This window comes from Artemia sp. Qi Xiang Cuo, chromosome 17 (genome assembly GCF_049724085.1).
Source record: "Artemia sp. Qi Xiang Cuo chromosome 17, ASM4972408v1, whole genome shotgun sequence".
NCBI lineage: Eukaryota > Metazoa > Arthropoda > Branchiopoda > Anostraca > Artemiidae > Artemia > Artemia sp. Qi Xiang Cuo.
This window is the reverse complement of record NC_142810.1, coordinates 43,556,399-43,571,325: the sequence shown is the minus strand read 5'-3', so window position 1 is coordinate 43,571,325 and position 14,927 is coordinate 43,556,399. Positions and strand designations below refer to the sequence as shown.

The following is a 14,927-nucleotide window of genomic DNA, read 5'->3' as shown; positions in this document are numbered from 1 at the left end:
TGCCTCCTCGAGACAAGAACTTGTGTTTGACGATACTGGATATCGATATCGATATATCGCGCTAAATATCGATATCGAATACCAAAACGTAAATATCGATATCGAAAACGATATTATTTTGACTTTTTCTAGTATCTAACGCTGAACGTCCAGCAGAAAGATCCAACATAAAGAATTGTTTCGCAAATGACCGAGAAGAAGAATAATGTATTCAATCCATTGACTCATATATGCTGATATACAGTATGCACAGCTGTATCCATAAGTTGGCATAGCCTGTTCTCAAACTACCTTTAATGAGGGTGGACTCTAAAGTTTTGCTGAGAATCTACGAAAGGCTTGGCTAGATAAAATACCTTTTAGGCTTATAGGCCTTGTTCAGATCACACTCGTCACTATTGCCGCATATGTCAGTCCGCGTTTCAAGAAATTGTGTATTGCCCCTGACAATCTTCTTCAAGTTGAGAGTACAGCAGCAAGAGACACGAATTTGGCCTTACTGGAAACTATATCAACAGATGCAAGTGCCATGACAGTCCCTGTGATTCAGCCACTACCGAATCAAACCAGTTTGCGGGGGTCACGTGACGAAGTTTCAGTAGTCAATGCAGGGCAAGCTTCGTCAGCAGCTGCATCTATCAGGGTTCTCCAGATTTTAGTTCCAAGAAAAACTGATCCACTCAAACCGTGGAAGTCTTGTAATATGGGTCTCAAAAATACCTATATGAAGTTGTCATAAAGTTAATGTCCATGTCCACCACCAATGTCCTTTCTGGGAGTGGATTCCAAGTCTGATTAGTTAATCAAATAGTTTGTTGTAACAAACTGTAAGTAAGAAGCAACTCGGCCAAATAGCAACCAAAACACCAAAACAAGGAATTTCGATAATAATGGATACATCAAATGAATTGGCTTTTTATGCCGGCTCCATATATATAAACTTCATCAAGTTTCTTGCACCCATCAAAAGCTACGAGCTTGAGAAAATTTGTATTATTTTCGAGAAAGGGCGGGAACACCCCCAAAAAGTCAAAGACTACTGCTACTACTATGTGATTATTGCCAGAAAAAGATCACGGATGCGTGTTATAAATATAAATTGTTATAAATAAAATTAAACAGGTTTCGAGAAAGTCATTTAACCAAATAAAAGTAAAATTAATATTCAATTTTTTTTAATTATTCATGTATGGTGAGCCAAAATCAAAACCTGCATTATTTCAAAAACGTTCAAAAATTAAACAACAAAAAAACAAGTTTTTTTTAATTGAAAGTAAGGAACGACGTTAAAACTTAGAACGAACAGAAATTATTCTGTATATGAAAGGGGCTATCCCTTCCTCAACGCCTCGCTCTTTACGCTAAAGTTTGACTTTCTCACAACTCTATTTTTTTTTAAACAATGAAAAACGTTAGGGAAATATAGCACCCTCTTCCTGGAAATGTCCCTTCCCCCAAGGAAACATCCTCCATGGAAATATCCTCTGACGTAACAAAGGGGGCCAAGCTGCCCTCCAATTTTTTCGGTCACTTAAAAAGGGTACTAGAACTTTTAATTCCCGTTCGAATGAGCCCTCACTCAATATTCTGGGGCTACTGGATCGATATGATCAACCCTGGAAAAAAATAAAAAATACGCGTCCCTGATCTTTCTTCTAGCCAAAAAATACAAAATTCCTTATTTCTGCTTATTGGAGCTTGAAACATCTACTGAAGGTTTTTGTGCTATGCTGAATCTAATTTTTATATTGTCATTAATTTAATATTAAAAGTGACCTGGCTCAATGATGACTGAAACTCTTTAAAACGGGATTTTGACATCAATATATACATACAAGGAATCAGATTTTAATGCTGATTTTAAATATATAAGTTTCATCAAGTTTAATCCTAACCATCAAAAGTTACGCGCCTGAGAAAACTTGGCTGATTTTCGAAAAAAGGGGAAAAGACCCCTTAAAATCATAGAACCTTAATGAAAATCACACCATAGTATTCAGCGTATCAGAGAACCCTACTGTAGAGGTTTCAAGCTCTTATCTACAAAAATGTTGAATTTTGCAATTTTTGCCAGAAGAAAGATCACGGATGCGTGTTTATTTGTTTGTTTTTTTTGTTGTTTTTTTCCCCAGGGGTGATCGTATCGACCCAGTGGTCCTAGAATATCGTGGGAGGACTTATTGTACGGAAATTAAAAGTTCTAATGCCCTTTTTAAGTGATAAAAAAATGGAGGGCAACTAGGCCCCCTCCCACGCTCATTTATTTCCCAAAGTCACCCGATCAAAATTTTGAGATTGCCATTTTGTTCAGCATGGTCGAAAATATGATAACTATGTCTTTTAGGATGACTTAGTCCCCCGAATTCTCCGGGGGGAGGGCTGAAAGTTATGAACTCTACCGAATGTTAACATATAGTATTGGTTATTGGGAAGTATACAGAACTTTTCAGGAGGGGTTTTTTGGGTGTTGGGGGGGGGGGTTCGGGGGTTATGTTGGAGGATCTGTCCATGAAGGAAGTTTTCATGGGGGAAGGGAAATTGCTATAAAGGGGGCGCCAGACTTGCCAGCATTATTTAAAAAAAAGATCAGAAATTAAATATAAAAAAACAAGTTTTTCAACTGAAAGTAAGCAGCAACATCGAAACTTAAAACGAACAGAAAATATTAGCTATATGATTAGGTTCACCCCCCTAGTCACTACCTCGCTCTTTAAGCCAAACATTTTTTAGTACTTTCATAAGAGCTATTTAATCTATTTAACGGCCTTTGTGATTGGGTCATTTTTAAAGAATTGGAACAAAATTTGAACTTTAGCTTAAAGAGCAAGGTATTGACTAGGGGGCGAACCCCCTAATATACGTATTAAGAATATATTAATATAGAAGTTCGTTGCGTAAGTTAATTCTTAAGTTACGTATATTTATTACCAATAAAAACGTCCGTAAATAAAATTAAACAAGTTTCGAGAAAGCCACTTAACCAAATAAAAGTAAAATTAATATGCAAATTTTGTTTAATTATTCGGCCTTTGTGATTAAGGGGTCATTTTTAAAGAATTGGAACAAAATTCGAACTTAAGCTTAAAGAGCAAGGTATTGAGTAGGGGGTGAACTCCCTAATATACGTTTTAAAAATATATGAATATAGATGTTCGATACGTAAGTTAATTCGTAAGTTACATATATTTATCAAACAGTTTGTGGTAACGAACTGTAAGTAAGGAGCAACCCGGCTCAATGGTAACCGAAAGTCTAAAAACGGAATTTTGATACCAATAGATACATCAAAAGAATCAGATGTTAATGCTAATTTCGAATATATAAGTTTCCTCAAGTTTAGTCCTGCTTATCAAAAGTTACGCGCCTGAGAAAATTTGGCTGATTTTCGAAAAAAGGGGGAAAAGACCCCCTAAAAGTTATAGAACCCTAATGAAAATCACACCATCATATTCAGCGTATCAAAGAACCCTACTGCAGAGGTTTCAAGCTTCTATCTACAAAAATGTGGAATTTTGCATTTTTGCCAGAAGCGAGATCACGGGTGCGTGTTTATTTTTTTGTTTGTTTGTTTTTTGTTTTTTATCCCAGGGGTGATTGTATCGACCCAGTGGTCCTAGAATATCGTGGGAGGACTCATTGGAATGAAAATTAAAAGTTCTAGTGGCCTTTTTAAATGACCAAAAAATGGAGGGCAACTAGGCCCCCTCCCACGCTCATTTTTCTCAAATTCACACTATCAAAACTTTGAGATAGCCATTTTGTTCGGCATAGTCGAAAATATAATAAATATGTCTTTTAGGATGACTTAATCCCCCACAGTTCCCAGGGTAAGGGCTGCAAGATACGAACTTTGCCCATTGCTTACACATTGTATTGGTTATTGGGAAGTATACAGACATTTTCAGAAAGGATTTTTTTCTGGTGGGGGGGGGGATGGAGGAGGGGGTTACTCGGTAGAATCTTTCCGTGGAGGATGTTTCTTTGGGGCAAGGGAAATTTTTATGAAGGGGGCGCCGGATTTCCAAGCATTATTAAAAAACGATCAGAAATTAAATTTAAAAAAAAACAAGTTTTTTAAACTGAAAGTAAGAAGCAACATTAGAACTTAAAACAAACAGAAATTATTATGTATATGAGGGGGTTCTCCCCCTTCATTAATACCTCGCTCTTTACGCTACAGTTTTTTTAGTGCTTTCAAAAGAGCTATCTATTCTAATTAAACGGCCTTTGTGATTCAGGGGTTTGTGAATTAATTTTTTTTTTAATTTTAACGTAAAGAGCGTGGTATTGACCAAGGGGAGAACCCCCTCATATACGTAATAACATATACGTAATAAAAAAAAAACAATAAAAAAACAAGCGATACGGCTCAATAGTAATCGAAACTTTTAAAAACAAAATTTTGATGCCAATAAATGTATTAAAAGAATGGGCTTATAATGCTGATTCTAAATATATAAATTTTATTAAGTGTAGTATTACTCATCAAAGGCTACGAGCCTGAGAAAATTTACCTGATTTTTTAAAGAGGGAGGAAACACCCCCTACAAGTGAAAAAATTTTAATGAAAATCACACCGTCAGACTCAGCGTATTAGAAAACCCTATTACATAGGTTTCAAGCTCATATCTGCAAAAATCTGCAACTATATCTGCAATGTATTTTTTGCCAGAAGAAAAATATACGAATATAGAAGTTTGTTTCGTAAGTTAATTTGTAAATTACGTCAGAACCAAATTTAGAGACATCCATTTAGCAAAAGAAGAGTAAAATTTTTATGCAAATTTGTTTACTTATTCAATGACGGTGAGCCAAAATAAAAGCTGCAGTAACTAAAAACGATCACAAATTAAATAAAAAAAAAACAAGTTTTTTAAACTGAAAGTAAGGAGCGACGTTAAAACTTAAAACAAACAGAAATTATTCCGTATATGAAACGGGCTGTCCCCTCCTCAACGCCTCGCTCTTTACGCTACGGTTTGACTCTGTCTCACAACTTTATTTTTTAAGACAATAAAAAACTTTAGCGTAAAGAGCGAGGCGTTGAGGAGGGGAAAGCACCTTTCATATACGGAATAATTTCTGTTCGTTTTAAGTTTTAATGTCGCTCCTTACTTTCAGTTTAAAAAACTTGCTTTTTAAAAAATTTAAATTGATAAAAAATTAACCTGGTCACATATAGGCTACACCAGTTTCTCACCAATTATCATTTTTAGGTTTACTTAATAAATTATAATGTTTCTCGAATTATTTGGGGTGAGGTAAATGCTCCCTTGAATCCCCCCCCCTGAATGAAGGCTATGACTAGGACACAATCTTCAAGTTTCCATGAGATTTAGTCAAGATATGACTATCTTGCATATCTTGTAACGATAGCTTTTACATTCTGTCAAGTTCCGTTGGGAGCCCATCTAGTAAATGTGGAAAAGCCAAGATTGCTGGAACAAACTTCACTCCGTTTATTCGGTTTCCAGTCCGTTAATAATAAATACACCAACTTCATCCTTCAGTCCGTTTATAAACTTTTAATATATAAATACTGCTTAAAGAGGATTCTATTTTGTATTTTTCTTTGGACTTTCGAATGGATTAGATCACCTACAGATAGTGATCCGGTCTACATAGCCATCTGCGTATTTCTGAATAACCTGCAATAAATATAACACATTCCAATAAAAATATTGCAGTAGTGCGTGCAAGAACTTAATCTAGCAGCTTCCTCTCTAGCAACTGAGGCTCATTGCATTTTAGCTGATTCGGTAAACAGTATCTGTTGGTCACGCCATCGAGTGTGTATGCTTAATTTGGTAAATTAATTAGCTTATAAATGTTATAGCCTAATTGCATTACTAGAACTATTACCGTAGGATAAATATAACTTTACAATAAGGCTCTTAGTCATAAAGTGGTTAACAAAAAGTGCCGACAAAATTCATTACAGTTGTTGTCTTTTATAGGATTAATAATTAGTTTTCTTAAATTAGTTTTTCAATGTAAAATAAAGAGTTATATATATCCAAACAATGATGAAAAATAAAACTTTTACTGTATTTCAATCGTACAACAATCAGACACTACTATCAATGAGCAGATGACACTCAAAATGAACAGAAATTAAAATGTGAAAAGTATATTCACAAAAGTACACTTTATAAAATTCGGAAAGTTTTAGAATAGTATAAAGTGATTAATATTCAATTATTCCTGCCAAACTATCAGTCTTGATGTTAACAGTATTTACAGGTCGTTAGGTTCTTAATTTTATTTACTGGAAAATTTGAGAAAAATACTACCCCAATGCACTGGGAGGGGAAACCAAATTTCCAAAGTTGCGACCTGCTTAGATCTTATTCTCATTTTGTTATTAAATAACTTACTTGTTCGCCATTGATGTACCAAGAAAGATTAGCTGCTGGCAAAGAGTCTTTGGAGGTGCAATTTACTTCTGCAGTGTCTCCAATAGAATACCTCAACTGGCCTCCGGTGATAATTGGATCTTTCGATGGTATCTCTGGAAATAGAAACAAACCCTAAAATTAGAAACAATTTCTGGGAGAATGTCTAGTGTTCCTCTGAACAAGTGCTGCTCTAGTTTGTTTTGTTTCGCAACGTGCTTGCAGAGGTTAAACGTGGTAGGTAGTGGTAGTAGCGATTTAAAAGCTTCACATTTTCTTTTGCAGTCACTTCTTATGACAATTAATTTAAAAAATATTCCACAAAACAAATTTTTCAAAGAAAAGTAAAGATAAAAATAAGCAGAATTAAGAAATACATAAAACTTAAAACGAACAGAAATTACAATAAATGACTGAGTAAATATCAAAAGGAGCAAAAATTAACATGTAGACAGCCCCCATGCCCCAAAATTAACATACCCCAAAAGTAGACAGCCCCCATGCCCCAGCCCCAAAATTAACAGCCCCCATGTCTTAAAAAGACCAGAACATAATTCGCACTTTACTAAAAAAAAAAAAAAAAAAAAATTACCGCGGATTGTCAGTTTAATACACATATAGTTTGTTTGCTTAAAGTTTTAATAATAGTTTCTATTGGAGTTTGTGGTCATAGAGTGATTTATTCCTAAACTTATCTCTAAATATAATTTCTATTCATTTCACCCTTCAAATAAAAAAAAATTACTTACGAACAACGTTAAGATGACGAACACTAGACATTGTTTGAAAGGAAGGGCCTTCAGCAACTATTTCACATCTGTATCTGCCTGTCGTGTCAAAATTTACATTGTGAAGCAAAATTTTATGCTTATCTGATCTTTCCATCTGAAAATCAAAATAAAAAATGGTTGAAAACAACCCGTTACTGTGACACGATTGAAGAATTGTTGTTTTCCATCGTAAGCCTATTGAGCTACAATTTGACTGACTTTAAATGCTTTCCAGTGACACATGAAGTTTAATATCCCGTGTATCTTTCTCGGCACTTTTATCCAGAATTGTAGTTTCATATTTAAAAATCTGATATTCAAGGAGGCACACTTGTGCCTCTATAAAGAGGCGACCCACCACAATGTTAAGCGATTTCAGGTCCTAGAGGTCGCAGAGAGACGGCGGCAATCGCATTTTGTAGCCCAAGCTCAAACTAAGAAACTTGCAAAATTTCATCCTCCTCCGACTTTATCTTCATGGGGTAAACTGGGCCGGAAGTTTCGACCCTCCCACCACAGCCCCCCCCCCTTTAACGTTGTCCGATTGGGCTGAAATTAAAGAGGTTAAGCTTTCCTAGGGCCCGGGAGCTTATCCTCGAAATTTCAGCTCAATCCGATCACTCCTTCCTGTTTCACAGAAACCCCCCGCTTTCGCAGCCTTTAAATAAAAAAAAAGTTTTTTAAACTGAAAGTAAGGAGCGACATTAAATCTTAAAACGAACAGAAATTATTCCGTATATGAAAGGGGCTGTGCCCTCCTCAACGCCTCGCTCTTTACGCTAATGTTTTTATTGTTTAAAAAAAAGAGTTGTGAGAAAGTCAAACTTTAGCGTAAAGAGCGAGGCGTTGAGGAGGGGACAGCCCCTTTCATATACGGAATAATTTCTGTTCGTTTTAAGTTTTAATGTCGCTCCTTACTTTCAGTTTAAAAAACTTTTTTTTTATTTAAAGGCTGCGAAAGCGGGGGTTTGGGGGCGGCAGCCCCCCAACTGTGCCTCCTAATCCCTGTACGTTTTAAGGTTCGACCTTGTAACTCAGCCTCTTTAACTCTTTAGAAAACGTAGTTTTTTTCAAATAATCATCTTATAAAACAAAATGTTTATGCTTATCTGATTTTTTCAACTGAAAAAAAAAAAAAAAAAAAACGCTGAAAACAACACGTTACTGTGGCACGATTGAAGAATTGTTATTTTCCATCGTAAGCCTATTGAGCTACAATTTGACTCTGACTTTAAATGCTTTCCAGTGACACATGAAGTTTAATATCCCGTGTATCTTTCTCGGCACTTTTAGCCAGAATTGTAGTTTCATATTTAAAAATCTGATATTCATCTTATAAAACAAAATGTTTATGCTTATATGATTTTTCCAACTGAAAAAAAAAACAAAAAAAAAACGCTGAAAACAACACGTTACTGTGGCACGATTGAAGAATTGTTATTTTCCATCGTAAGCCTATTGAGCTACAATTTGACTCTGACTTTAAATGCTTTCCAGTGACACATGAAGTTTAATATCCCGTGTATCTTTCTCGGCACTTTTAGCCAGAATTGTAGTTTCATATTTAAAAATCTGATATTCATCTTATAAAACAAAATGTTTATGCTTAACTGATTTTTCCAACTTAAAAAAAAACGCTGAAAACAACACGTTACTGTGGCACGATTGAAGAATTGTTATTTTCCATCGTAAGCCTATTGAGCTATAATTTTATTTTCTTATTTTATATTTTTTCAAGCTATTATTGAAGTTTAATATCCCTTATATCTGTTTCGCAAAATTTGGCCAAAACTGTAGGTTTACAGTAAAAAAAATAAATGACTGCTAACGACACTACTGGACGTGAAAAAAATTGAATCATTTTGTGCTGCATTTGACTCTGTCAAAGACCAAAGATAAAAAATGAGCTGATGTGGAGTTAAGAACTCAATGTACAACTAAGTTTTTCTAGTTTTAACCATCGAATTTGACGTTATGACGGCAAACCAAAATCCACTGCGAGTAGATGTTAACCAGATCTGCCTTCTAAAGTGCGTTTCACTGGGTCAGTGTGGGCAATAAATAAGTATATGCTTGGCCATATCGAAGCCATATATGTGAAAAAAAAAGTATCTTACGATCACTTCTAGAATTTGGACACCCAGAGCACAGCATAAGTACAAAACGAATTTTATTGCAAATATTTTCGACAGTAAAATTCTGAACTGCTGAACTTCCAGCAATTAATATCATTATGCGTAAAATATTCTTTATTATTTCTTTCTAAAATTGTTCCAGACGATTGTCGTTTCCCTACAAATAAGAGTTTGGATACTGTCCACTATTTAATTGTAAAAACCAAAAGCCTACTGCGCCGTTGGTGCTTCACTGTAAACAAATTATATTACAAATATTTTCTTTTCCAGTTATTACAGCATGGAAAATGAAAAAAAAAAATTACAGTGAAATAAAATCTTGAACTGAAGGATCTTTCAACAGTTGATTTTGTTTATACTTTCCAAGACCGTTCAAGACACATAGAGTTTTCAGTAAAGTGCCAATGACACAGTAGGGCTTAGACTTTTACTGTGAGAGAGGTAGGCTATACCCAAACTCTTGCTTGTAGTAAGTTTTGTTCTTTTCAAGCTTGTGATTTGAAAATTCAATTAAATTTGATTTATTTTAAGATTTAATCATTAATTTACATTAATGTCTATTGCATGGTTGTTTGAATTGATTGTTTATTTCATTTCTGTTCGTTTTGAGTTTCATTTATTATTATTATTACTTATTTGAAAACCCGTCATACAAAAAAGGAAAAGACGGAGCAATAAGCAAAAAAAAAAAGCAATATACATAAACTTAGGAGTTATACATGTGGTTTTTAGAGACGAACGCTAGAGCTAAGATCTAAATCAGCTCTTAGAACAAATTACACGAAACGAGAAAGAAAAACTCAATTATACACTGCTCTGCAGGTACGCGACATGTTTCTTTTTTTAGGCTCCTAAATACTGATTAAACATAAGCAATATGAACATCATTGCATCAAGCCGCAATTGGTAAAAAAAAAATAACCCAAATAATCATCAGTCAATTAAAAATATACAGTAGATAATCATATCAACTAGTGTAAATATGACAAGAAACGTTAAAAACAATTAAACGACGCTATCGACCGCTGGTATTGAACTCAGATCACTCTCAACAAAATGATTCATTTATTCCGATATACATTGATATTAGAAACAAGGAAATTATTCAATCGCGGATCCTTTTACATCTTTACTTAAAGCAATATGCTTAAAAGAACCAATAATCAATAAACAATTAATTTATTAGTAATATACGCGATAAATTATCAGAGAAAAATTGACACCAAAATTGAGAATAATCAGCGTCGCTTAAATTGGACTCATACGAAAATAGGCTAAATCATCAATTAGTTTAAAAAACAGCAACAATTACACTAAGCGCGAAAACAAACACTTGAACAAAAGGACACAACAAATACATCTTAACTACCTGGCCAGTACTGACGACCAAGGATGGTTCAACTTCGTTAAACGGGAATTATAAGCACGAATTTGCTTTTCCACAGCTATAATTGGGTCAGTAATGCTGAATTTTCTAATTAGATAGGAATTGCGCTTCCAAGAGGGAAAACGTAAAAGATAATTTGCAAACCGGAAGAAAACTGAACGAATTTTTGAGCATTTTACAAAACGGCAATATGTACAGATAATGTGGTAGAGCAACAGAGTTAAAAAATTTCGAAAGAAGACGGCGGTTGAAGCGTAGCTCATTAGTTACAAAAGAAGCATATGATAACCCAACTCTACATTCAATGTGAGCAATTAATAGTTGTCGCGTGTGCATTATTGACGAACCAATGGGAAGACCGAGGTAGGTGATATGATCTACTGGCATAATCCCACTATTTCCGACAGGATTATCCCTAGGCGACGCTTGCTTCCACTTGAAGATTACAACTTCGGACTTTTCAGCATTGAACTGAAGACCTAGTTTTGCATACTCAAATTGTAGCGTTGTGAAAATGTCGCTTATGCGCTGGATATGGCGGCTCAAATTCAGAATGTCGTCTGCATAACATACGATAGATAAATCAAGACCGGCAAAGATGAAAGATGTTGGAACAGTTGACTGTGCATTAAGAACTCTATTATTGAAGAGTGAAGGGGAAGAGACAGCACCTTGACGGGTACCTTTTTCAACATTGACAAAAATATTAGGGGTTGATGCGTAGATTTTAGAGCCCTCGCCTTTAGCTAATGGGTGAAGTATTAGCCGAACTTTAAGACGATAATACATGTCTCGAAGGGCTCTGATATAAGAAGAGATCACTCCACGTTTTGCTCCACGGAGTAGCATAGCGGCGTGAATGAGAGAGTCAAACGGTTTACGAACATCATGCCCGGCCAACACGAGAGTTTCACCTGATGCATCAGCATCGATCAATGCGTTCGCAACAACGGACAAAGTGTGGGCACAACAGTAGAGATGACCCTATTGATCGTGACAGTACAAAATTCGGTTATCAAAAGAACGTATCTCCTATCAGTACCCCAAATAAGGGCATAGCCTCCCTAGGGAGAAAGATTACGTAATGGGGTCAATGACCTCTTTTTCCCAGGTCGATTTATTTGTTGCTTCTATGTGTAATAGCTCCGGGGCGAAGGGTGTGCACGTTCATTGAATTCTACAGGGGACAGTTTTATTTATCTGGGACTCGCTGGGGAAGTAAATGTCCGAGATATTGATTGCGTAATCGAAGGGGACGTGGAGTTCCGAGAAATTGATCTACATAATCGCTTGGGGAAATTATTGATTCACGAGCGTGGGGACTTATGAAACAATATGGCTTCTTTAATCTGTGATTTACATAATCGCTGGGGGAAATTATTGATTCACGAGCATGGGGAATTATGAAACAATATGATCGTAGAGTCACTAGGGAGAAAGATTACGTAATCACTCAATGGCCTCTTTTTCCAAAATCGATTTATTTGCTGTTTTTCTCGGCTAACCTGGCCTGAGAACTTTATTTACATAATCGCTAGGGGACCTTATTGATTCACGAGGGGGGGAATTAAGAAACATTAAGGCTCCTTTAATCTTAGGTCTGAGGAAGGGGGGAATTAAGAAACAAACATGGCTTCATTGTTGTTTGGCTAACCTAACCTGTGAACTTGATTTACATAATCGGCGGGGAAATTATTGATTCACGAAGAGGGAATTAAGAAACATTAAGGCTTCTTTAATCTGTGATTTACATAATCGATAGGGGAAATTAGTGATTCAAGATGGGGGAATTATGAAACAAACATGGGTTCATTGTTGTTTGGTTAGCTTAACCTGAGAAATTGATTTGCATAATCGGCGGGGAAATTGTTGATTCACGAAGAGGGAATTAGGAAACATTAAGGCTTCTTTAATCTTTAGGCCTGTCACGAGTAGCACCTGAGAAATTGATTTACATAATCGCTAGGTGAAATTATTGATTCACGAAGGGGAGAATTAAGAAACATTAAGGCTTCTTTAATCTTTAGGCCTGAGGGATTTATTTATTATTGTTGTTTTTGGACAAGTGCATGCCATAAACCACGTGGTGCTGTCACGAGTCAGAACACCTGTGCTGTCGACCTCAATTCACCTATCGTGAATCAATAATTCCCCTTAGAAACAACAAATTAATTTCCCTTTCTTGACAGATCAATCAATCAATGACATCATCTGTCAGACTTTAAAAATTTTCGCCTAGAAACATTTCTCCAGGAATAGATCCAGGTCATTAATGTCTTTGCCTCGGGAACAGTTCTACTGGTCGAACTCCAAAGGATATTAATAACCAAAGGCCATGGAAACAATTAGGCAAGTTAGCCTACGTACGCGCGCGTACGTAGGCTAACCTAGCCTAACCTAACTTAACCTAAACTGGCCTAATCTAACCTAACCTAACCTAATCATACACCTAACTTTTCGCCTGTCTCTCACCTAACCTAAGCTAACCTAAGTGAAGCGTACGTAGGCTAACCTAACCTAGTCTAATCTAACCTAACTGAATCTAGTCTAACCTACCCATACTCACCGGAAATGGTTAGGTTAACTTATCATGAGCGCTCATGATAAGCACATGTGTGTACATGTGTATACATGTGTGTACATGTGACAAGGTAAACCCCAACCATACACTAGTGAAATATTCCAACTCTTGCATTTCAACGAAAGAAATTCGAAATTAACTTTTAAAAATAATTAAAATTTATGTTTTACTATTTAAAACAACAAATCAAGATTAATAAATATTAAATCTAAATATTAAAAACTAAATATAATATAATTTAAGAAATGTTTTAATTTAATATTTAACAGTTAAATTTAAATATAAAACAAAAAACTCCTTAAATATTCCAGCTCTTTCATTTCAACGATAGAAATTCAAAATGAATTTGAAAAATTCGAGAAAATGTAACCGTGACAAGGTAAACCATAACCAAACACTACTGAAATATTCCAACTCTTGCACTTCAACGAAAGAAATTCAAAATGAACTTTGAAAAATCAAGAAAATGTAACCGTGACAAGGTAAACCATAACCAAACACTACTGAAATATTCCAACTCTTGCACTTCAACTAAATAAATTAAAAATTAAATTTGAAAAATCAAGAAAATGTAACTTTGACAAGTTAAACAATAACAACCAACGCCAGAAAGCGTACTAAAACTTAACTAAACCTATTTTTATAATAAAGATAATTGAAAAAACTCGAAACTATAGGTGTAACAATGTAAACCAAAAGCAAACACTACTTAAATAGTCCATCTCTTGCTTTTCAACGAAAGAAATTCAAAATAAGCTTTGAAAAATCATGAAAATGTAACTGTGACAAGGTAAACCACGACCAAACACTACTGAATTAGTTCAACTCTTGCATTTCAATGAAAGAAATTCAAAATGAACTTTGAAAAATCAAGAAAATGTAACTGTGACATGGTAAATCACGACCAAACACTTCTGAAATAAACCAACTCTTGCATTTCAACGAAAGAAATTCAAAATGAACTTTGAAAAATCAAGAAAATGTAACTGTGACAAGGTAAACCATAACCAGACACTACTGAAATAATCCAAATCTTGCATTTCAAAGAAAGAAATTCAAAATTAACTTTGAAAAAAATCCAGAAAATGTAAATGTGACAAGGTAAACCATAACCATAAACTACTTAAATATTCCAACTCTTGCATTTCAAAGAAAGAAATTCAAATGAACTTTGAAAAAATCAAGAAAATGTAACTGTGACAAGGTAAACCACAAGTAAACACTACTTAAATATTCCAAATCTTGCTTTTCAACGAAAGAAATTCAAAATGAACTTTTAAAAATAAATAAAATTTAAATTTTACAAGGTAACACACAAGAAAACAATACTGTAATATTACATATCTTTCTTTTAAAATAAAGAAATTCAAATTGAACTTTGAAAAATCAAGAAAATGTAACTGTGACAAGGTAAACCACAACCAAACACTACTGAAATATTCCAACTCTTGCATTTCAGCGAAAGAAATTCAAAATGAACATTGAAAAATCAAGAAAATGTAACTGTGACAAGGTAAACCACAACCAAACACTACTGAAATATTCCAACTCTTGCATTTCGACGAAAGAAATTCAAAATGAACTTTGAAAAATCATGAAAATGTAACTGTGACAAGTTAAACCACAACCAAACGCTACTGAAATATTCCATCTCTTGCA

General features: G+C 34.8%; 1 protein-coding gene across 1 annotated transcript in view; it reads right to left on the bottom strand.

The window, feature by feature from the left end:
- The window catches only part of LOC148942228 (cell adhesion molecule 1-like), a 410,054-nt gene that overhangs the window by 34,088 nt on the left and 361,039 nt on the right, over window positions 1–14,927 (bottom strand). The window contains exons 3-4 of the mRNA XM_089103258.1: window positions 7,145–7,280; window positions 6,378–6,511 (exon numbers count right to left, since the gene is read on the bottom strand). Coding sequence (XP_088959384.1) covers window positions 6,378–6,511; window positions 7,145–7,280 — 270 coding nt within the window. The remainder of the gene's footprint in view (window positions 1–6,377; window positions 6,512–7,144; window positions 7,281–14,927) is intronic.